Below are 25806 nucleotides of genomic sequence, written 5' to 3'. Positions count from 1 at the left end.
GTGGAACAGACCTCATGCTGCACACCTGGTACCTTTTTCTGAGGTTTGTAACTTACTTACAATCTTTTCTGAAAAAAAAACATCTTAAAGTTGACATATGGTTGAGGGATGTCCTGCCCTCCCCCCAGTGTTTTATTATAGGATAGTTGTGGAAATTATTTGGGCTATGATTCTTAGCAGAATTCTCATCCTTCTGAATCTACCAGAGAAAAATGAGTTCAAAAGTGAGAACATCAAAACCACATAATTGACTCTGGATAGACTCTCTTTAAATGTAGAGAGCATGCTTTCTATTCCAGGATACTTTAGCAGAGGTCTGTACAGAGTTGCTACACATGCTGATTGTCTAAGGCAGGGTAGAAGAAAGCTTTGAACCCAGGGTGCCCAAGATACAGGTTAGGGACTGTGCAAATGTGAGGAAGCATGAGAAAAAAGTATGGTCTTTTGAAAAGTTTTGAGAGGGCTTTGAAGAAAAAGTAAATTTGTTCCATGTCAGTTTTTCATGAAATATGTTAAGTTCTATGTCAGGAATGGCAAATGTGTGATGTAAATTCCTATTCTCCCTTCCTGTACCTCTGTAGACATCATCAATTGATCATGGCATCTTGTTGCCCTGAGCCTAGACAGAGCCTCAAACCTTCAATGCAGTGCCCAGGTTGAGACCTGCAAGAAGGCAGAATTGGCATTTCAAGAGAAAATCCACTTTCCATTTTTGATCTAGGTAACATTAAAGATATCTCTTCTACTGGCAAGACTAGAATCAGCATCATTTCTTACCCCACTTCTACTCTAGCCCACTGAAATAGGAAACTAGTGAGAAGGGTGGCCACACATACAGTGAAATGAGCTTTCAAGGGCTGTTTCTGAGTTGAGGATTATATATTGGACAAGCTGCCATGAACAGCAGGAAAGTTACATCAAATCACCCCCACTGGACCCCCACGGCACCTTCTTTCCTCTCAAAGGGTGGAAGAGGGTAGAAAGTAAGGGGTGAATAAGTATTATCTTTATTAATTGATAAAATAGTTACAATTATTTTATTTATTCATACTGCAACTATTTCTCTTCTGTATAAACTCCACGTGGTGAAAAAAAATAGGATTGTCTAGAAGGTAAGAATGGATTTTATTTAAAACCAGGTGCTTGGGAAATCAAATTTAAAATGTGACCTACTTAAATTACTCAGGGGAAGAAATGGAGACTCGTCAGGTCAGAGAATTCTCCACATTCTAAATGCAGCTTTCCTTCAGTATGTTTGCTGCATGACCACTGGGAGTGTGGTAAGAAATGCAAAACACTGTGGTATTCTCTGGAAAGCAAGGCACTGGATGGACTTGGCTGATGCCACATAAAAAAGTGGAAGCAGCTTAAAGAGGAATGAATTTTTCTAGTAATCCAGGTGCCACTGGGGGCGAATGCAAAAGCCAGATGAGAGCCTTCTAGTGGTCACTGGGCTCACCTGCATGGAGAGCATCATCCCTCAGGAGTAACTGATTCATTCTCAGACATAACTCAACCCAGACCGTCACAGTATGTAAGGCTCAGTCTGATCCTCATTTGAGAGGCCGAATGTGGGGACCTCCCATATTCATAACTTTTCTTATATTTTTACTATCACAAATCTACATGATTGTTTTCTTTAAATGACAGCTTATAGGACAAACAACTCTTGACTCCATGCTCTGCCCAGAGGTAATATGGAGCAGAAGCAGAAAGAGCAAAAATTTTGTTGTCAGAAAGACCTGGGCTTAAAAACCTGGCTTGTCACTTACCAGCTTTGGGAATTTGGCCAGATCACTGCATTTCTCTGAAATCCAATTTTATCTTCAATGTATCATTTTTTCAGACTTAATGGGAGCATTAAGTGCAATTATGCATGCAAGGACTCAAAGTAGTAGCTGACACATGGTTTACAATGACCAGATGTTCCCTCTTGAAATTCCAGACTGAACCTCCAAAATGACTTCAAGGGTTAATAAAATAAAAAATGCAGTGTGTCTCAAACGTGTGCATGCACGCACATACATACCTCCACCACCACCACGACCAGGCTATCAAATAATACTAATGGAAAGAGTTCATCTTCTTCTTCCCGCAATCTTCTCTGGTTGTGGGTGGGAGGTGGTTTTGGAATCACATGTGGAGTGTTTGATGTCCCTGCCTCTCTCTCCTCTTCCTGAGGCTTACAGTAGCAGAACATTGTGCATTCAAGCTACTATTTAAAATTAATTAAGATGTTTGCACAAAGTGACTATTCTTGTTTTACAAATCTAGTAAATAGAAGCTCTAAGACTCACGCAGAAGAAAAATAAATTACTGCTGCCACTAACAAATGACAAGTTAACAGGCTGATGACAAAAAAAAAAAAATGACACAATTTAGATTCACCTAAATGTGTAAAGCTCATTTTAATGATCAAGCTGGAGGGTTTTTTTCTCCCCCAAGTTCTCTGTAAGGGATGAAATGAATTATCAGTGTTATTTGCTCAGTGGGAAGTAACAGGACAAGCCACCCATATCTTCTGTTTTCTTTTTTTTTAATGTTTATTTATTTTTGAGAGAGAGAGAGAGAGAGAGGGAGTGAGTGAGTGAGCATGAGTGGAGAAGGGTTAGAAGGAGAGAGGGGGACAGAGGTTCTGAAGCTGGCTCTGTACTGATAGCAGCAAGCCTGACGTGGGGATCGAACCCACAAACCATGAGTTCATGACCTGAGTCGAAGTCGGAAGCTCAACTGACTGAGCCACCCAGAAGTCCCTCAAATGTTGTATCTTTTAAAAATTATTTGAAATATGATTGAAAGCCTCTGTGGAAAAGAGACTTGAGAATACTTGAACCTAGTAATCTGGGTAAATTGTCAAACTAACACTAACGATTAATTGGTTGTCTTACTTCCCAGTTAATCAATAAATACTTATGAATAACCTAGTATGTACTAGTAGCTGGGTTAGGTGCTAGGAAAAGAATGATGGAGAAATAAAGATGCGTGATTGTCCTGAAGCAATTGAGGATCTAATATTTGGGTGATAAAGGCAAAGCAAAGCTCAGTATCCTTAACACCAAAACTGGTGTCCCATGGTCTTTCCACATTGTGGAATTAGCTTGGTGCTCAGCAAAATGGGTTAGGAAAGAGAAGTTTCATTTCTTGCTAGGTCCCTGCAAGGAGCTCATCTGCAGAACCAAGGTGGGGAAGTACTCTGACCAGGGAACTTGGTGGGATGCAGATCTGCCTGATTTGGATTCTTAGATGAGGACTTTTGTGGGCTCTAGGGCCTAGTTTGCCTGCACCCAGGCAAGGAGCTGAATCATAGCCCTACCCACTGTGAAGAGTGTCTTCTAGCTCCATGTGACCAGAATGGCTGGTAACAGCTCCTGGAAGCTGTGTAGTCCAACTGTGCTTGAGCCAAGAGGCAGACAGGAAGATCTGACTGCCCCCAAAGCAAAGCTAGTACCACGCATGGAGGCTTTCTGTGCTATTCACAGTAGGGGGATTAATTCATGCCAAGGCTGAAGGTAGCTCTCAACCCCTCCCACCTGAAGAGCATGTTTGGAAGTTGAGAGTAGTCTGGAGCCTTCCTTGTCCCTTCCACATAGGCAAGGGGGCTGAGACATAGCCCCAATCACTGTGGAGTGTGTCTTTCAGCTTTATCTAACCAGGGCTGGTAAGAAAAATGTGAAAGCTGCATGGCCCAGTAGTACTAGAGCTGAGAATAGGGGAGGTAGAGCCAAATTTGCAGAGCAAAGCCAGTAGACCTGTTTGGCCCCAGAACTTGGAGTATAAGTCAGCTTGCATTAAGACAACAAAGAGTTTTACTGGTTTTAGAGTGGCTTCCCCCACAGTGCCCTGGCAGGAAATCTAATTTGTGGCCCTGCTTAATGCTGAATATTGTCTTCAGCCTGTGTGACCAAGGAACCTGCATAGCTCATTCAACAACCCTACATACAGTGGCATTTGAACAGAGAGCATAGCCTGTGGTTTCCTTTGTCTGTAGAGCAAAATGAGTGGCCTCATATGACCAAGAATTCAGTGAATACCCTGGCCTGATTCAAACTCTCAAACAATGAACTGTACAAACCTTGGGTCCTGGTTTGTTGCCCTGACTAATTCATAGCCCATCTATAATACCTAGCTCTAACCATTTATGAAGCCTGATCAGAGAATCCAGGCAGCCATGAAGCCCATCCCATAGCTTCACTTGGGTAGAGAACCAAGCCAGCAGTCATATCCAACTATTCTTAGCCAGTGGCAAATCCCTTCACCCTTGTCCTCAGGGCTCAAACAGTTGTTCTGCCCCCAAACAGACCATAATATCAGGCTCTACCTGCCCAGGGACATTACCATAAGACATATTCAGAAGCCCAAAATGAGCTGATTGGTGAGGAACTATATCTTCCAAAGCAAACCTGTAAAATCTGCAAGAGAAGTCTCAACATAAAGAATCAAGGACCACAAAAAAATTAGGTAAATATGACACTACTGAAGGAAACTATAAAATTCTATACTGTACTGATCCTACAGAAATGGAGATCTATGAATTGTGAGACAAAGAATTCAAAATAATCCTCTTAAGGAGGTTCAGTGAACTCCAAGAAAACACAGACAACTAAATGAAATTAGCAAAACAATGCATGAACAAAATGAGAAGTTTGACAAGGAAATAGAAACCATCAAAAACAAAACAAAAACAAAAACAAAACTCAAGTTGAAAAATATAATAGCCCAACTGAGAATTCAATATAGAGTTTCAAAAGTAGTAGACTTGACCATGCAGAAGAAAGAATCAGTGACCTGGAGGATAGAATATTGGAAACTACCCAGTTAGTGGAGCAAAAAAGAAAAGAATGAAAGAGTGAAGAAAGCCTACAGGAATTATAGGACACAATGAAAACAGATAACATTCACATTATCTGAATTCCAGAAGATGAGATAAAGAGAAAGGGACAGAAAGTATATTTAAAAGCCAATAATGGCTGAAAACTTCCCAAATCTAGGGAGATAAATGGAAATCTAGATCCAAGAGACTGAAACAAATAGGTTGAACTCAAATAGGGCTACACTGAGACACATTAACTAAATTGTCAAAAATCAAAGGTAAAGAATTTTAAGAAAATCAAGATAAAAGAGAGAAGTAATATACAAGGAAACCTGTATAGAACAATCAACAGACGTCTCAACAGAAAATTTTCAGGCCAGGAAAAACTGGGATAACATATTCCAAATACTGAATAAAAATAACTGTCTACTGAAAATTCTATACCGGGTGAAACTGTCCTTCAGAAACAATGGAGGAATAATGACCTACCCAAATAAACAAAAGCTGAGGGAGTTCATGACCACCAGACCTGACCTACAAGAAATTCTAAAGGAGTTCTGTGAGTGGAAGTGAAAGAATGCTAATTAACCTCAAAAAAAAAAAAAAAAAAAAAAAACCAAAAAAAAAAAACGTAGTGTAAATCTCACTGGTAATGATAAATATATATATAGTTAGATTTTGCAATATGGTAATAGTGGCACATAACTAACTTACAACTCTAGCTCTAGTTCTAAGTTATACAATTACATGTAAATTGTAATAGCAATAGCCTAAAATGTGAGTGGGAGAAGTATAAAATATATGAATTCTATTGAAATTAAGTTGTTGTCAGTTTAAGATATTTAAAGTTTAAGATATTTTATGTACCCCTCATGGTAATCCCAAGGGAAAATCTTGTAGCAATTACACAAAAGAATACAATAAAGATGCTTAAGCATACTAATGCCAAAAGATATCAAAACACACAAAAAGCAGGATAAGAAATAAGGAACAATGGATCTACAAAACAAGCAGAAAACAATTAACAAAATGGTAATAGTGTTTGCTTATCAATAATTATTTATTAAAAAAATTTTAATGTTTATTTATTTTTGAGACAGAGAGAGAGAGAGAGCAGGAGAGGGGCAGAGAGAGAGGGAGACAGAATCCCAAGCAGGCTCTGTGCTGTCAGCACAGAGCCCAATTTGGGGCTCGAACCCACAAACTGCGAGATCATGACCTGAGCTGAAACCAAGAGTGGGATGCTCAACCCACTGAGCCACCTAGGTGCCCCTCGATAACTACTTTAAATGTAAATGATTAAAATTTCTAATCAAAATACAAAGAGTGGCTGAAAGGAAAAAAGACAAGATCCAACAATATGCTGCTTACAAGAGACTCACTTTAGCCACAAAGACACACAGAGAGTGAAGAGACGGAAAAAAAGACATTTCAAGTAAATGGTAACAACAACAAAAAGGAGGGGTAGCTATATTTATACCAGACCAAATAGACTTTTAAAATGATAAAAACAAACAAAGAAACAAGGAAAGTCATTATATACAGGGGTCAATAAGAGAAATAAGAGAAAAACAATTGTAAATATTTATGTACCAAATATTGAAGCACCTAAATACATAAAGTGAAAACTAACAGAGCTAAAAGGAGAAATAAATGATAAGATAATAATAGTTGGGGACTTTAATACCCCATTCTCAACAATGGATAGATCATCCAGACAGAGAATTGATAAGGAAATAGCTGATTTGAACAACAGTATGACTAAATGGACCTAAAAGACATATAAAGAACCTTCTATCCTACAACACCAGAATATACATTCTTCTGAAGTGCACATAAAACATTTTCTAGTATAGACCACATGTTAGACCACCAAATAAGTCTTAGAAAAATCAAGGTTAAAATTATAACAAATATCTTTTCAGACCACAGTGATCTGAAACTAGAAATCAATAGCAAGGGGAAAATGGGAAAATTCACAAAAACATGGAAATTAAACAGCATCCTCCTGAGCAAACAAATGATGAAAGAAGAAACTAAAAGTGAAAAAGTTTTCTTGGGACAAATGAATATAGAAATACAACATACCAGAACTTATGGGATGCAGTATAAGCAGTTCTTAGGAACTTCACAGCAGTAAATGCCTACATTAAGAAGCAAAAAGAACTCAAATAGTAACATAACTCTATGCCTTAAGGAACTAGAAAAATAAAGAACTAAGGCCAAAGTTAGCAGAAGAAAAGAAATCATAAGGATTCGAGCAGAAATAAATGAAGTAGAGAACAGATACACAACAGGAAAGATTAACCAAACTAAGAGTTGGTTCTTTGAAAAGATACACAAAATTGACAAACCCCTCACAGGACTAACCAAGAAAAAAGCAGAAAGAATCCAAATCAACAAATTTAAAAATGAAAAAGGAGACATAATAACTGACCACACAAAAATACAAAGGATCAGAAAAGGCTACTGTGAATAACTATACACCAACAAATTGGACAACCTAGAAGAGATGGAAAAATTCTTAGACAATCTGAATAAACAAATTACCAGTAAGGAGATTGAATTAGTAATAAAAAATCTCCCAATGAAGAAAAGCCCAGAACCAGAATTCATTGGTGAATTTTACCAAACATTTAAAGAAGAAGTAACACAAATGTTTCTCAAACTCTACCAAAAAATCCCAACTGGAGATCCTGTTTGGGAAAATGAGAGTAATCTGGAATGGCCCCTCTTCTTACCATCCAGGCAAGGGGGCTGAGAATATATTTTATGAGGCTAGCACTGTCTGATACCCAAACCAGAAAATAACACTACTAGAAAAGAACACCACAGGCCGATATTCCTAAAAAATATAGATGCAAAACTTTCACCAAAATACTAGTAAACTGAATTTAGCAACACATTAAAAACATCATTTGCCATGATCAAGTGGGATTTATCTCTAGGATGTAAAGATGGTTCACATACATAAACCAATTAATGTGACACATTCTGTTAATAAAAGGAAACAAAATAATATCATCTCAATAGACACAATAAAAAGCCTCTGACAAAATTCAACATCCACTCATGATAAATACTCTTAACAAATTAGGCAAAGAAGGAATATATCTCAACATAATAAAGCCTATATATGAGAAGCTCACAGCTGACATCATACTCAACAGTGAAAGGTTGAAAGGTTTTCCTTTAAGATCAGGAATAAAACAAGGGTGTCCACTCTCGGTCCTATTCAACAAAGTACTAGAAGTACTAGTAAGAGCAGTCAGGCAAGAAAAAGAAATAAAAGGCATTGAAATTGGAAAGGAAGATGTAGAATTGTCTCTATTTGCAGATAACATTATTTTATATACAGAGAATCTTAAACATTCAACCAGAAAACTTAGATCTAATTAATGAATTCCATAAAGTTGCAGGATACAAAATCAACGTAAAAAAAAAATCAGTAGTATTTCTATATCTTAACAACAAAGTTTTAAAAAATAAAGAAAGAAGTTAATGCCATTTACAATAGCATCAAAAGCAATAAAATACTTAGGAACAAATTTAACTAGGGAAGCGAAAGATCTCCACTCTGAAAACTGTAAAACACTGATGAAAGAAATCAAAGAAGACACAAATAAACAGAAAGGTATCCTATGCAATGTATTTGAAGAATTCATAACGTTAAAATGTCAATACTACCAAAAATCATCTACAGATACAACGCAGTTTTTATCAAAATTCCAATGGCATTTTGGTCCACAAAAGACCTCAGACAGAAAAAGAAATCCTGAGAAAGAACAAAGCAGAAGATATCATACTTCCTGAGTTCAAGCTATACTATAAAGCTATAGTCATCAAAATAGTATGGTTCCAGTATAAAAACAGACACATAGACCAAAAGAACAGAATTGAGAGTCCTGAAATGAACCCAAGCATATATGGTCAACTAATATTTGGCAAGGGAGCCAAGGGTATTTACTGGAGAAAAGATGGTCTCTTCAATAAATGGAGCTGGGAAATTTGGATATTTGCATGTAAAAGAATAAAACTGGGCCCCTCTCTTACACCAGTCACAAAAACAACTCAAAATAGATTAAAGATTTAAATGTAAGACCTGAAACCATGAAACTTCTAAGAGAAAATGTAGGAACAAATCTCCTTGACATGGGTCTTGCTAATGAGTTTTTGGATATGACACCTAAAATACAAGCAACATTATAAAAAATAAACAAGTGGGACTATATCAAACTAAAAAGCTTTTCCACAGCAAAAGAAACCATCAACACAGTGAAACACAACTCTCAGAATGGGAGAAAATATTTGCAAACCCCGTGTATCTGATAAGAGGTTAATATCCAAAATGTATAAAGAAGTCATGCAACAAAATGGAAAAAACAAACAAAAACAAAAACAAAAATTTAAAAATGGGCAAAGGGCCTAAATAGTACTTAATACAAAAAAGATATACGAAAGACTAATGGGTACATGAAAAGATGTTCAACATCACTAGCCATTAAGGAAATGAAAATTAAAACAACAAAATATCTCCTCACACATGTTAGAATGATTATCATTAAAAGACAAGAGAGAAAACCGTAAATTGGCATAGCCACTAAAGAAAACAGTATAAGGAACCTTAAAAAACAGAAACACTGTGATTCAGCAATTCTACTTCTGGGAATATACTCAAAGTAAACAAAACCAATAACTAACTTGAAAAAGATATCTGCACTCTCATGTTCACAGGAGCATTGTTTACAATAGTCAAGACATGGAAACAATCTACATGTTCACTGATGGGCGAATGAATAAAGAACATATGATATATAGACACAATGGAATATTATTCAGCCATAAAAAATGAGGAGATCCTACCATTTGCAACAACATGGATGAAACTTAAAGGCACTATGTTAAAGGCAATGTCAGACAGAGGAAAACAAAATTGTCCAATCTCACATGTGGAATCTGAAAACCAACAACAACAAAAAACTAAACTCATAGAAAAAGAGATCAGACCTGTGGTTACCAGAGGTGGGGGGGGGGTGGGCAGGAACTGGAGGAAGGTAGTCAAAAGGGACAAACTTCCAGTTAGAAGATAAGTACTGGAGATGTGATATACAGCATGATGACCATAGCCAACATTGCTGTATGATATATAGGAAAGTAGTGAAGACAGTAAAATCCCAAGAGTTTGCAACACAAGAAGAAAATTTTTTTTCTCTTGTCTTTTTTCTTTTTATGAGAAAGCTATCCATATGAGAGGATGAATGGTAGTTGTGATCACTTCACCATCTATATAAATCAAACTATTGTGTTGTATGCCTTAAACAGTGACATATGTCAATTGTTTCTCAATAAATGTGAAAAAAATTCCATACAGATTAAAGATCTAAATAGAAAAAAAATACAAAAGCATGAGAAGAAATACTGAAGACTAATTTTATTTTCTTGGGAAGAGGATATGTAAGGAAGACAGATTCCAGAAACCGAGAAAGAAAAGATCAGCTTTGATTACATAAGATTTATATTTTCTCTACTACAAAGAATGCCCTAAACCAAATTAAGGGATGACCAACCCCAGGAAGAAATATTTTTAACACATTTTACAGAGTAGAGTTTGATATCTGAAATACACAAAGAGCTCTTACAAATCAATAAAAAAAAAGAGACAGATGGATGAAAACCTGGGCAAAGGATACAGAAATGTAAACGGCCAATAAAAGTATGAGAAAACACATAGCTTCACTAGCAGTTAATTAAGTATAGATAAAAATAATGAGGAGAAATAATCCTTGGCTTATTATATTGGGAAAAAAAACATTTAAAAGACCACCAGGACTGCTGTGGCTGAAGGGAATGGGCTTTGTCAAATCCAGTTGGTGAGGGCAGAAATGAAAACTAGCCTTCAGGGGCTGGGCATAATTTGTCACTGTCTGGATAGCTCCCCGGCTCACTGTGCCCAACCAAGAAACCTAGTGATCAGTGCCTCAGTTTTCCCTCCCTATTAAATGGGCAGGGTGATAAAGAACTGTTTGTGTAGGAAGAGTGAGGAGGTTGGAAAGTAGAAGGAACAATTACAAAAGTACAAATGCAAAGATCATCAGCCATTCTGATCACAATAGTCACCTGTGACCCAAACAGCAACCCCTACTTCCTGCCTAGAACACTCAGACACTAGTTGGTCTCAGTGAGGGCAAGATCCAGCAGGACTCCCGTGAAGAGAAGGAGAAAGCAGAGGGCGCTTCTGACAGACAGGGGCAGTCTCTGGCTCAGAGGGCCAAAGTTCAGGTGCACCAACTTTCTCATTCCTGTTCTGTCAAATGGCACATTAATAAGCAAGAAAGAGATTCAGGGAAGAATTTCCAGAAGGACAAAAAACTCATCAGGTGTGTCAGATCTCTGACATTCAGGAGCCATGTGGGGAAAGACGCACACGCTGACTTAAGCACGAAAGTATGGATGCTTTAATTAATCCGGGGTGAATTTAATTGCTTTAGTTAAGTGGAAATCGGGTTAAAAATGATGCAGAGCATGCTGGGGTGTGTTAAAAACATGACATATGAGTTGGATGAATCGATAAATTAAAAGTGCACAGATGTTTTAATTAAACCCAGGGAAGTTAACGAAGATCACAAGAGACTTTTAAGCCTATGATTAATTCAATTCATTTAAAATACCTGTAGAGATATGGGGATGCCTCCATTTTGAGAGTTATAAAAGTTCTCAATCGGTAAGTGCTTAAGCTCTTCTTAAAAAACGTCTAAGTTGTGTGTGTGTGTGTGTGTGTGTGTGTGTGTGACTGAACAACATTAATTACATAATGAATATTTAAATTCTTCATAGTACATGGTAAGCCTTTCTGCAGCTCAAGTCCAGAAATGAAGTAGCTTTTTACTTACTACGGTTCAAGCAAGGAGAAGAGTCTGCAAATTATTGGCATCTTGTTACCTACAAGCACGGAAGCTTTTGAAAGACCTAGGGGGTCTATTTATTCATTGCTGTCTCCCCAGCTAGTAGAGCAGAGCCAGGCTTAGGAGGCAGCCTGAATCTCCCTTCATTTTTACTCACTGTGTGACTGTGTACACTATTTGCAGCCTTGATTTCCTTATCTTTAAAATGGGACAAGAATTCAGGAGTACTTATCTCATTGTGTTTTTAAGAGGATGAAATAATGCCTATAAAGTGCTACGTACAGGGCCTGGTACACAGTAAGAAATTTGTAGATGTGACTTTATTATCATTTTGATTAGAGAAAAGTGTTGTGACTCACCCCATCATAAGGGGACAAGTCACCCATCCCAGCCAACTCCCTCTCTAAACACTGGTTTATTTACCAATACAGGTTTCCCTAAAACCATACTGCTTTCCTAACTCTGTGCATCAGATCAACAGCAAGTTCCCCCAGGGTTAGGCACTCTGCTTCCTAAGGCTGCTTGGCAACTTATGTAGTCATCTATAAAGGGGAAAAAAAAGTTTTTAAGTTTCCAAAGCAATTTAACTTGGGGGAGGGCTGATGGATTTAAGTCCTGAGAAGTGATTTGTTTGGTAATACAGCAAGCATGGGAAACGTGAACAGCCACTTTTGGAGGCTGTGGGTGTGGACTCGCTTGGGGCCACCAAATAATGGGCACTGTCCCTTGTACACTGTGGAGGCAAGCCTCCTCCATGTCTGTTTGGCAAGCTGGGGGTAGGGATGAAAGTGACCTTACTGCTCCTGGGCTCCTGGGCACAGGAGTAAGTGACCTTACTGCTCCTGGGCAGAGTTCAAGGGCAACGTGATCTAGACTCAGACCTGAACGTGCACAAGCGTCTTTTGGGGATCCCATTAGGATGCAGATTCTGATTCAGAGGGGCTGGCATAGGGCCTGAGGGTTTGGATACTTTACAGGCTCCCCAGGTTGGGACTAGTACCCCAGACCTACTGACTGAATCAGACACTCTGGAGAGAGCTGAGCAAGCTGTGTGTTAACAGGGGATTCTGATGAGTATGGTTCTAATTCCATACCTGGGCAAGTGTCTTAATTTCTGTGAGCCTCAGTTTCCTTAGCTGCTAAATGGGGATGATGATGATGTATGTTACAAAGATAAAATGAGATAATAACATAAACCCTTCACATAGTGCCTCAGCCACTTTCTGCAAAGTGTTTTCCAAGTGTATCTGCTTTAAGCCCCTTGTCCTGGGCCCTTGCTGCCAAGGAATTAACTGCATGTTTTCTCAGGTCAGGGGTGGGAGGAAGGAGAGGTAGGATTCAGCCATCAAACTGCATGGGGTGTAGAATGACGTATACAGGTAGCCACCATGGCTCCTGGACCTTCTGCATTAATGGGGATTGTGGGGAGAGAAGGGAGACAGAGGGAGACAGGTATGCAAGGCAGAGGGTCTGAAGGGACAATGCATGGGGTGCATCTATGCTTATTCCATGGAGGATTGGTGGGGCCTGAGTGTCTTTCACTGAGACAGGCGAGGCCAGCTGAAAAAGGGGGAGGGGCCCTTTGGGCCAAGAAAGTTCTGAGGGAGGTGTTTCTGGGGTGGTGGGGAGGACCCCTCCACCAGCAGGGAGGGGATAAGGGGCTTGTTATTCCTCTCCTGAGTGCGGAAGTCCACCAAGGGGAGCGACTCATGGGGAGGTGGGAACGCAGGTTATGAGGCAGAGTCCAGCCAGGAGGTCGGACAGCCTGAGCTGCACATGGGGCTTTGACAGTTGTCACTGACCTCCATTCAGGGAGCCTTCCTGCCAAGCCTGTCTCCTGTGTGGCCACTGGGGCTATATGCCTCAGAGTCAGCCAGACTTAGTCTCAAAATTGGGCCATGCTATGTGTCCTTGGGCAAATAGCTAACTTTCCTTAAGTCTGTGTTTCTCCTGTAAAATAAGGATAATAACATTGATTTCAAAGACTCATGAAGACAAATGCTATCTAATATTTATGGAGCACTTGATACATGTCAAGCACAGCTCTATACACTTGACATGAATTTACCTTTTAGTCCTCACAGCAATGCAACAGGTAGTATTTCAATTCACCTCCATTTTACAGATGAGAAAACCAAGGCTCATGGAGGTTAAGTAATTTTTTAAAATGGGTATAGCTAACTGGAGGAGCATGGATTCAATCCCAACAATCTCAAACTCTACTGCTTTTGTGCTTAGTAACTGTGCTCTTCTGAGACAAGGCACATAAACTCTGAGAGTTTTTCTGTTTTTATTCCTCCTCCTTCCCTCTGACCCTCCCTCCTTCCCTGCATTTAAATTTGTGCCTCAAAGTTGGCTGATTCATATCACATGATTAATCTGGTAAATTAGAACCTTGTTCTCCAGTGCTCATTTGGGTCTCGCACATTTTCTGGCAATGTTTTCATCTTTACAAGTCTTGTCCCCTAAATTCAAGTTGCCAAACATTTAGAGACCACATGCGACTTCCTGGGCACCAAAGTAGGTGCAAGGAGGTTTAATAAAGAGGACTGTTAGACACCCCAGTCTCTCCTCCACGGACCAGTGTCCCAAACAGCAGTGCTTTCAACAATAGCCAAAATTTGGAAAGAGCCTAAATGTCCATCAACTGATGAATGGATACAGAAGATGTGGTTTATATCTACAACGGAATACTACTTGGCAATGAGAAAGAATGAAATCACACTATTTGCAGCAATGTGGGTGGAACTGGAAGGTATTATGCTAAGTGAAATAAGTCAGTCAGAGAAGGACAGATATCGTATGTTTTCACTCATATGTGCATCTTGAGAAACTTAACAGAAGACCATGGGGGAAGGGAAGGGGAAAAATAGTTATAAACAGAGAGGGAAGGAGGCAAACCACAGGAGACTCTTAAATACAGAGAACAAACTGAGGGTTGATGCAGGTTGGGGAAGAGGGGGAAATGGGTGATAAACATTGAGGAGGGCACTTGTTGGGATGAGCACTGGGTGTTGTATGTAAGCCAATTTGACAATAAGTCATAATCATAAAAAAAAAAAAAAGAGGACTGCTAGAAACTTGTGATCCAGCAGGAGAAAGCAATGTGATCACCCAGCTGGAACATGGCCCAGCATGAAGGAAGGGTCACTGCCACGATGTTGCCAAGACTTGTGTGACTGCAGGGTCCTATCTGGGCATGTTTCAGCAATAAGGTGACCTGAGTCCTGACTGGGGATGTTTCAGGGTTGCAGTGACCTGTGGGCAGCAGTTTGATAGGAAAGGTCGGGATTGATGAGAACCTTCCAGCTGAAGAAACAGCATGAGCTAAGAAGGAGAAGCAGGGCTATGATGCTTGATGAGTGACAAGTAGCTGGAATCTATGATATATGGGCTCTAGTAGGAGATGGTGATGCAAAAGGAGCTTAAATCATGGAAGACTCTGAATGTCATTCCAAGAATATTCTTTATTCTCAGAATATAGTCCCTGGCTGCCTGCATCAGAGCCTCCTGGGAGGCTTGTTTAAAAATGCACATCTCGGGGCGCCTGGGTGGCGCAGTCGGTTAAGCGTCCGACTTCAGCCAGGTCATGATCTCGCGGTCCGTGAGTTCGAGCCCCGCGTCGGGCTCTGGGCTGATGGCTCGGAGCCTGGAGCCTGTTTCCGATTCTGTGTCTCCCTCTCTCTCTGCCCCTCCCCCGTTCATGCTCTGTCTCTCTCTGTCCCCAAAATAAATTAAAAAAAAAACGTTGAAAGAAAAAAAAAATTAAAAAAAAAAAATGCACATCTCTGAGCCACAGCCCAGTCCTATGGATTCAGAATTGGCTGGCATAGGGGGTGAGCCTGGAAATATGCATTTGTAACAACTGTCCCACATAAATGTCTTTAAACAAAAGTTTGGTAGCCATTGTGGGAGGCAGCTAGGAGCCACTGAAGGTGTTTGAGGAGAGTAGTGACATGCTCCCAAATGCTCTAGAGAATGCTGGAGGTTGTGAGCAGGGAGAAATGGCATCAGGAAGAGGTTGGCAGCCATATGAACAGGGCTGTGACTGTGAAGGCAGAGAGGAGAAATGAAGCAGAGCGTGTTGGAGGTTGATGAAACAAGAGTCTGCAAATGATGTGATGAAGGAGGTGATGGGATGTCTCTGGTAGCTGGGAGAATGACTTAGACAGCAGGCTCCGAAGTCAGAGGGACTTTGTTTTGAATGCTGGCTCAGCCACTTTCCACTTAGTAAAGTCTTGTTTCTCTCCTGTAAAGTTTCCTGGGGTTCAAACCCTAGTGCACAATCACCACACAAACTGCTTGAAAAGTGCAACTTCCTTTGGCCTCACATCCCCCAAGTTGAATTTCATGGTCTAGAGTTAAGAGCCTGGCCAAGACTGCCTGGTTTGAATCCCAGCAATACCACTTCTTAGCTGAGTGATCTTCAGCCAGTTACCTAACCTCTCTGGGCTTCATTTTCTTCATCTATAAAAGAGGACTGTAGTTGTATATAAAATAGGGTTATTGATGGTGAGGTGAGATAATTATGCAGTTGCTTAGTACAGTGGTTGGTGCACAGTAAGAACTCAATAAATGTTGGTGATGATGACAATGAGTTTGACTTTAGTGTTAGAACTCCAAGAGGGACTGGATAGTGGGTAGATTTTCCAGTTAACAGGAGCAAAATGGAAAGATCCCTGTTGTCTTTTTTCAAGCCTCCACAGAAGCTGGGTAGGAGCTGAAGACAACCCCCAGAGAGAAGGCTTTATGTTCCCGTGGTTGTGGCATTTCTAGGTCTCCCCTGACAGCTGTTCAGCAGCAGGCAGTGTCATTTCTAATAGCTATTAAGTATGCATTACCTAACAAGTAAGGCTCTTGTGTTTTAAGTTTCTGCTGTAGGTTTGGGGCCTCAAGCTCACAACCAAACAAGCCATCGGAGAAGCCAGTGTCAAAAGAGAAAAATCAGAAGCCTTGGATGTCTTCTGAAATGCAAGGCTGTTTTGCCAACAACCCAACGAAGCATCTCAAGCCAGTGAAATACCTTCAAATAAAAGTAAATAAAAGAAAAAAGGAATCATAATTAAAAAGCAGGTAGGCCACAACAAATAGCATTTAAGCAAGGAGGAAGTTATGAACGGCAGATAGTAATAATAAAAACTGTAGACTTAACAATACTTAGAGCTGGATGGGAGAGGTACCTGATGGAGAATGGGACAAAGTACCAGGAAAGAAACGCCATTTGTCCTCAAGCTCTGAATCTGAACACATTGCTTATTACACTGCACAAATAATGAAATTCTATACCGGAAGACACCCTTCAGTATAGTTCCCTTGTTAGAGTCTTTCTCCATGGAATTTTCTCCACATGCCCTGATGCTAATTGGCTACTTTTATAGATTCATATAGATTCATTTCTTCATAAACTTATCATCTTAACAATGTCTACACCATTCAAAGTCCACATCACAGCATTTAAGACTCAACGCTTATACTTCCCACTTGCTTATCATGTGTATCCAGCAGAATGGAAGCTCTCAGAAGGTAGGGCCATGGCGTGCTTGCTCATCATCATATTTCTGGCACTTAGTGAGGTACCTGACTCATACAAGGCACATAATAAGCATTTGTTGGATGCATGAATAAGTTCTGCCCCCTCAACTGACTTGGAACAATGTGTTAGAACCCTTACACATTCTTTTGATGTGAGGATCAGTTCCATTTTGACTTCTGAGCCTCCCAGGACCCCAGCTCAGTGGGGGCTGTGGAATGAATGCTCTGCAAATTCACGCTGACTGATTCCTCCGTTCACCACAAGGCTGTCTTCAGATGCCTGATGCAGACTGGCAGGTGTATAAGAAGACAAGGAACTGCTGTCTGCACTGCACATCTGAGGGCATGGGAGGCGCAGTGTGAGGTCAAGAGAGTAAATCCGTATTTCTGTCACTTGGACACATACCCGGTCGTTCGGATGTGATGGGAATCTCACTTGCTAACATGGCAAATTTCTTCCCTGGCAGGAGGGCCTGAGTCTACCTGCCACCTGCGGTGGCAGAAACTGGCAGCACTGGAGGCATCCTGGGCACAGCTGTCAGGGAAGGAACAAAGGTGAATGCGGGTTTGTGTTGAGGGGGGACTTGGGTATTCCTAAGACTTTTATCAAGAAGGAAGAGAAATGATCATGGGCTAGAGCTGGGAGGTGGCAGGAGCCATTCTAGCTGGCAGGGCCAACTGACTTTCCTTCCTACATTTGCTAGCATGATTACCTCACCCTGTCTGCCCCACTTATTTTATTCTAACACTTAGGAGCTTCTTGGGCTCAGAAGTTGGGTTTTAAAAAAAAATTAATGTTTATTTATTTTTGAAAGAGAGAGAGACAGAGCGTGAATGGGGGAGGGGCAGAGAGAGAGGGAGACACAGAAGCTGAAACAGTCTCCAGGCTCCTAGCTGTCAGCACAGAGCCCAACATGGGACTTGAATTCACAGACCTTGAGATGGTGACCTGAGCTGACATCGGACGCCCAACTAACTGAGCCACCCAGGCGCCCCAGAAGTTGTTTTTAAGTAGCAATCTGCCATAGCCACCAACAAACTGTGCAGGACCAATGGGATAGAGCCTCATAGTGTCTCTGCTATAGGGGTGGTGGGGGAGAGGAGATACTTGTGCACACACATACACACACTTACACACAACCACATTCTAATATTTCTTTTATTAAAAATCAGAGGTGTATCTTTGATACAATTCACTGAGGAGGGCACAGCATTTTGCTAAAAATGTGCAACTTCAACCTAATCTCGAGAAAACATCAGACAAACCCACATTGAGGGACATAGTAAAATATACCTGACCGGTACTCTTCAAAATGGTCAAGGTCATGAAACACAAGGCAAAGACTGAGGACCCTTCACAAACTGGAGGGGACATAGGAGACATGACAACTAAATACAATGTGGGATCAGAACCAGAAAAAGAAGGGAAAAATTAGAAAAAAAAAGCCTGTAAATTAGTCAATAGCATTGCTTCAGTGTTAATTTCCTGGTTTCAATAATTGAACCATTATAATTTAAAATGTTGACATTAGGTGAACTCTGCACAGGAACTCTATGTACTGTTTTTGCAATTTGTCTGCAAGTCAGAAAGGATTTCAATATAAAAAAAACTTCAAACGTGGGGGGTAGTTAAAACAGGATTTATCTCCTATTGTTGATATGAGAAAGGATAAAGTAGTATGTTTTAAGTACTTCACACAGTGACTTCTACATATCTAATACTTAATAACTATTTGTTATTATTAAAAAAACAATTTGAAGTGGAGCCTTAACTCAGGTGCTAATCATTACATTTATTCACTTGAAACTCTTACAGTTAAATTTGAGTGCCTATTTTTACTGGTTTCTCACTTCATCACACAGGTGTAGTTAGCGATTTTTGTTACTCTGAGGAGCCGATATTTATAAAATGAAATGTTAAAGGGTTGCATCTTTCTAGAAGCCAGACTAGAGTACATGGGCTCAGCTCCACTTTTGTGATTCTTGGTGTGCAATAAGTGTGTGAGAAGCTGACTTGGCTTGAATGCTCATGACCGTGAAAATATTCCTCTCTCGATAAGGTCAAAGGTAGCACTAACATGTCCTATTTATTGCAATTGACAAGTTTTCTCTTTTCAAATTTTGGATTTTGACATTGTTCTTTTCAGAACAAATTTATCAATGTAAATGTCATGAGTTGACTTGGAGAAATATGTTAAGTAAATAATAATATAGATAGTCCGTGAATTTATGATTTTGAAAATCATAAAGGTGGTACATGAAAGAGCAAGGTTCGGGGAATAAAGGGCTTAGAATATTTCCCAATATCGTTAATAAAGTAGCTTAAACTGTGTCCATTTCAAAAATCCTAAGGAAGAAATATCTTTAGGGCAAAGAGGTAGATTTTTACTCCTAATACTCTTGAGCCAACTTTGCCAAGAAAAAAATAGGGAAACAAAGAGAAAACAGTTTTATTCTTCAAATACTTCAATTTTGCCCACTGCAGGCATCAAGAGCTAAATTAAAATATACAACAAGTTCAAAGGCTGATTACAGGAATAGCTCCTGAGTATGCAGGAGTAACTACTCTTAACAGCCGCTCAATATTTGTTTCACAACGATCAATTATATACCATGGCTAATGCACATTTGGAGTGTGCGCCCAGCCACAGTGCAGGTGGCGAATGCAAAACTCACACCGAGAGTCCTTTTAAGCAGCTAAATGCACACGCCATTACAGATCCATAATGCAGAATGGACGCCCGTCTGCAAATGGATTTAAAGCGAGGAGTTCTTAAATGGCTGAGGTACTTAGGGCTGAAAGGCCAGTAACTGGATGTGCTGCCAGAGCACACATGGTTTTTAGGATTAATAATACATCGATGTGTGTCAGTGTTAATATACATTTACAGCTCATGGGCCATGCAGCGGAGGGCTCAGCCCATTTGCAGCCACATATGAAAGAACTGTTCTGTCCTTCCTTTCATTAATGTCTTCACTCCTAGGAAAATTAGATTACGCAAGAAAGGCCATTCAAGCAGTACTGAGGTTTTCCCTCCTTTCCAGCATTCACAAGGAAAAGCGTTCAGTGCAGTGAAGCCTTGTGTCATCCACCTTCCCCCATCACGGTGCCTCAGAACCTGGCCAAGCAAAGCACTCAAGGGTCCACGGTCTACTTGGTGATGTGCCCACATGCCACTTGGTAGAGTATGCTGAGGCTTCTTGCTCTGCTTCCCTTTTGTATCTGACAAGTTTACCAAAACTTTCACATTACTTAGTGATGGAGGATATGTCTGTAGGTGGTATCATTTAGGGATTGGTCTCGTGCATGTGCAACCAAATCCAGAACTTCAAGCACAAAGAAGTCCTCTTTGCTTATCACTCAGCACTCAGAAAGCTGGGAATCACAAATCTTTGGAATACTGTGAATGTTTGAAATGCAATTTCCCCCAGCAATTGTGGTGAGAATGGGGAAAAGGAGTGGCGCTGGTTAGCATTTACAGAGTAGCTTTATTAATAAGTGCCTCTCTCTCTGAGCATCAAGGCAGGATGATGGTCTTTTAATGAGGGGCACATAAAAATAATGAAAAGATTGTTTAAATATATAAATAATACAGTGTGATATACATCAATTAAAAATGGTAAACATAAACTCTTAGAGGGATCACAACATGTTCTGCTAAGAGCTTTGGGTGTGTTTGCCTCATACCATCCTCACAATGAACTTGTGAAGAAACTCTGCACTTTTCCAGAGGAGGAAACTGAGATTCAGAAATGTTAGATCACTTGCTCAAGGTCACAGAGACACTCAGCGGTGGGGCTGAGATTCAACTCAGAAATGTCTGACTCCTCAGCAAGGGTTCTGAACCTCTTCCTCATTGCTTTCCACACTGGGATATGACCTGCTGGTGGGTGAGGAATCGGCATAGCTGTTTTTTTTTTTTTCTTTAAAGTTTATTTATTTTGAGAGAGAGAGAGAGAGCCAGAGAGAGTGAGCAAAGGAGGGGCACAGAGAAAGGGTGAGAGAGAATCCTAAGCAGGTTGCACACTAACAGTGTGGGGCTTGATCCCACAAAGTGTGAGATCATGACCTGAGCTGAAATCAAGAGTTGGATGCTGTGCCATCAAGATGCCCCAATCAGTGTAGTGGGTTTTAACTGGTGTTTTTAGAAGATGAAACAGAAAAGAAGCATGGAGTGAAGATAAGTGTAGTTTTGTAAAAGGTTAATTTACCTAGAATATATACATGTGTGTGTGAGTGCGCACAACATATCTGAAAAGGGCGAGAAGCTCTGCTTTCTCTTACGCTTGCCTTTGACAGAGACACTTGAAGGTTATGCTCAAGGTCTTTTGCAAGCTAGGTATGCAGCCCCTAAGTCCCCTGGTTTTGTGAGAGTCATTTTCTCTTATATTACCTTTCCCCCAAGAATCCCAGGGCCCCAGCAATTCTGTGCAAAGGAGTGTAGATAAATTAATAATACAATTTAAAACCGATTCCACCAAGATAAATAGCGCTTCCTAGATTAAGAGTGTAGCTGGCCAGAATGAATGAAATTTACTAACCCTGAGATGCTTAATCTTCCATTACATAGAAGTTAATGATTATAAGAAAGGAGTGATGGTAATTCACTTTTGCTTTTACAGGAAATCCAACCATCTAATTTTTAGCAAATCTTTCTTCTCAGCACACCTCGATGCCAAGGATAACCTCCCTGCTCTTCTAGGTAAATTGGCCAATTGTCATATATTAAAACCTGCTCCTTGCTAAAGGGTTAGGTCTTCTAGCATGCATGGGCTTACAAGTTGTCCCAGTGGAATTCTGGAGGGCGTGTGGGCTTCTTTGGTACCCCCTCGCCCCCTCAAAGAAGTCTATGTCTTGTTATCCAACCATAGCAGGGAAGGAGTGGTAAGTACCTTTAGCACAGTCTGCTCCTAGAAATCCTGGGAAGCAGTGACACAGCCCGGACACACATTCGCCATTCCCGTGGCAGTTACGTGGACAGTCTTGCACTGAATCTGAAAAAGAGAGAAACTTAGCAACTACCCTTTCCTCTGCTTGCTGATGAAGCAATTTGGTAATCAGTTTTGAAGACCAGTGGTAGTGTCCTCAAGTGCCCACAGGGGACCGGTAGCGAGCGTGAGTGAGTGAAGGGAATGGGAAATTAAAGGGATGAGGGCAATGTGGACAATGCATGGAAGTAACCACTGCTCTCTATCTGACTAACACCCAGGCAGGAATGCAGGGTTAGTATTGCTGCAACATCTGCTTTTGCAAAAGAAATGACATATTTGGATTTAAAACCTGAAATTTCCCATGTCTGAATGTTGACAAGTTTAAAACATCATGAATGTTGTCCCCTTCCCTCCCTGTGCCCCCTACCTGCCCCCTGCCCTTTCAGGCTATCAATCTGAGATTTGGTATGACATGTGGGATATCAGCTTTTAGCCTCAGATAACGGGGAGGAGTCTCCAAATGACAGTGGTGGTTCCTGATCTCAGGTTTGCAGAGTAAAAAAATTCCTTGCTTTAAGGAAAGAAAAATCCAAATGTGTAAGACTGACCAATTTAGGCACTGTTTTGGATCCATTAAGTAGTAGGTTTTAGGTCATATGAAAGTCCTTTTATGCCTACCTTTTGCAGATCTTATTTTTCATGAAAATCAATTAGTTCCCATTTGTTCTAACCAGCATAGCCATCTTATTTCATGATTTACTTTTCTATCTATGCATACTCTTAAGTCATAACTTCAAAGGGATCATTTTGGAACTTTTTCATGTTAACTTAGGTCTACACAGACGAAGACATACTCTTAAAATTATTATTATTATCAACCTCATTTTTTTTTGCCTTAAATTAAAATAAACACTTAGACTTTCAGGTGCCAAATTACTAAGATGATGAAAAACACAAGCCATCATGGCCAGAATGTGACCTTTACCCAACCCTTGGGGAGTCAGGGTCACTGACCCAGTGGATGTTGCATGAAAGACTATCAAGTAAGACCATTCCTAATGGAGTAACCTGAGAGTGGTAAAGAAGGCTTTTCCTTTAAACCAAATTTTCCAGTTACTCCCACTCTGGACTGAAAAGCAAAATTGTGCATACTGCTTTCTTTCTAGTGTTTCCCTTCCTAGCCCTCTTCTTCCAGAACCAAGCTGTAGTTGGTTTCTGGCACTCTGAGGAGAACTCAATGAGTGTATTTGCTTTTATGAAATCAGGTAAAAGACTACAGACTCCATGAAGCCAATTTCTTGAATGTTTATCAATTAATGCTTCAGGTTAAAACTCCTTGAGGTTGGCTCCGTGGGTGGGCTGAGAAACATCCAAGTGGCTACTGATTTCCATTTATTCATCATACACGCATTCATTCAAGAAGCTTTAGGTTGAGTCATGAAATAGCCACTTCTGCAGGTCAAAAATCAGCAATTTCACATGGTTTGGGGAGACAATTCTCCATGTCTCTAATCCTCCATATGTGTTTCTGAAGGTCTTGTGAACTGACACACTGCCTTAGTTTTGGACTATCTTTTCAAGGTTGTCTGCACAGTGAACCACGTCGGAAGACAGATATAGTGTCTTTCTCCAGAGCAAAGGGCAGGTTTACTTACTGTCCAGTATAATAAAGATAATATTTCCCTCTAGAGCAAAGAACAGGCAGGCTCACTGCCCATTCTGAGAGACTCAGGTGTAATAAACTCAAGATTTCTTTTCTGTGATGCAACCTGTCGCATGTGCGGGTATCATGGAACCCTGTTCATGTAGCCCTGTGGGAACTGGGGCTTGGAGGACCAGCACACATAATAATATCTGGATATTGCATTGTTCTGAGTGATAAAGGCTCTTGTCTCTGACCCAGGAGTTTCATGCCTTTTGATAATATCTATGAAATTGTGGCAAGCTAACATGTTAGCTTACAATTAGGGTGAGCTCTTAGACCTGTCATATTCTTGAAGTATGGTTCACTTTATTAACTAAACACCTATTCTATGAGAGGTACTGTAAAAGGCATTGGTGAATACAAGGGTAAATAAGACAGGGAAGGTCCCTGCCCTCATATAACTTTCACTGTCATGGAGAATACAGGTCACCCCCCCCCCCCAATATATCAACAAATAAAACAAGTAAAAGTTGTGATAAGTACTTTGAATAGAATAGGATACTTCGATAGGGAGTAGCAGGAGGAAGATACTCAGGGAGGAAGGCCAGAAAGGGCCTCTCCATTCCATGCAGGTGATATTTAAGGGTGAGCTGGGATAGGCAAGTGAAGAGCTAGTTACAAAGTATTTCATATAGTAGGAATAGCTACTGAGGCCCTGAGATGGAAAATAGCAGAACTGATCCAATGTGGCTGGAGGGTAACAAAAAGGAAGGGAGTGCCATGAAATGAGTTTGGAGAAGTCCAGGCAGGGGGTCAGATCATATGGGGCCCTGTAGGTCATGCAGATAGTTGGATTCTTTTCTGTGACCCATGGGAACAAGCAGTTTTCAACATAGAAATAACATTGTCCACTTTGCATTTTAAGAAGTCACCCCTATAGTCAGGTAGAGATTGCTTCTCCCTCGACCAGCATCCAGGTCAGGGAATGGTTTGGTACAAACTGACACTGCTGAGGGGAACCTGGGTGGCTCAGTCGGTTGAGCCTCTGACTGTGGCTCAGGTCATGATCTCATAGTTCTTGGGTTCAAGCCCCATGTTGGATTGTGTGCTGACAGCTCAGAGCGTGGAGCCCTCAGATTCTGTGTCTCCCTCTCTCTCTGTCCCTTGCCTGCTTGTGCTTTCTCTCTCTCTCTCAAAAGTAAATAAACATTAAAAAAAAACAAACGCTGACACTGCTGAGCTCAAAGCACCCTGTTTCCAAAGCTACCAACTTTAGAGATAAGGCAGCAGAGGTCGAGGGAGCTCTTTGCCACCAGAGTCTCATGCAAAAGGACGGAGCTCTTTGCTGCGCTGGAGGAACTCTCTTGCTCTTTAGCTGAGGTATTTATCCTTAATGTCAGTTTACAAAATACCTAGCTCCTGGATATCTTCCTTCCCCACCTTCTCTCAATCAAGGAGGTTTTTATATCCATTTCTGTGTTCCTGTAATTCCCACAATCACCCTTTCATGTGTGTGTCTTCTCTCACCAGGCTCCATGAGGAACAGACCAGATGTGAATCATTCATTGAGGTATTCTCAATGTACACAGCAGGTCCTTGGTAAACAGTTGTCAAAGTGTGTGCACGCATGTGTGTGTGTGTGTGTAGGAGGGTAGGAGAATCCAATATAAGCAAAAGCTGTAATGATGAGTACTTTTCATTGCATTTTCTCAGCATTTCTACAGTTTTGGAGAGAAAAAACAATCACGTGGTGCTGTTGAAATATAAAAGGAGCCCACACTTTCAGTCCCCTTTTTGCAACACCGGATTAAATAGTACTGTTGTGATATTATCAGTTTTCCTTTCTGTCAGCCTGGTTTAAGTTTTCTTGAGGAACAATGGCAGGTGCTGAGAGGACGCCCAGGAAATGGGGTTTTTACATAGGCAGAGGGTGGCCTCTAGTAAATCTGCACCGCACTTTGAGTATACCACTCTGTTGTCCCCTG

At 40.6% G+C, this 25806-nt stretch overlaps 1 protein-coding gene across 18 annotated transcripts in view; it reads right to left on the bottom strand.

Moving 5' to 3' along the window:
- Window positions 1–25806, bottom strand: part of TENM2 (teneurin transmembrane protein 2) — a 1151751-nt gene that overhangs the window by 155920 nt on the left and 970025 nt on the right. For all 18 annotated transcript variants that reach the window (XM_086711354.1, XM_086710697.1, XM_086710377.1 and 15 more), the window contains one exon: window positions 22138–22239. In XM_086711354.1, the coding sequence (XP_086567480.1) occupies window positions 22138–22239 (102 nt within the window). The remainder of the gene's footprint in view (window positions 1–22137; window positions 22240–25806) is intronic.

The sequence above is a fragment of the Puma concolor genome, chromosome A1, assembly GCF_028749965.1.
Source record: "Puma concolor isolate L17-30 chromosome A1, mPumCon1.1.hap2, whole genome shotgun sequence".
Classification (NCBI taxonomy): domain Eukaryota; kingdom Metazoa; phylum Chordata; class Mammalia; order Carnivora; family Felidae; genus Puma; species Puma concolor.
The sequence above is the reverse complement of the archived record's forward strand: the minus strand, read 5'-3'. Positions and strand labels throughout refer to the sequence as shown.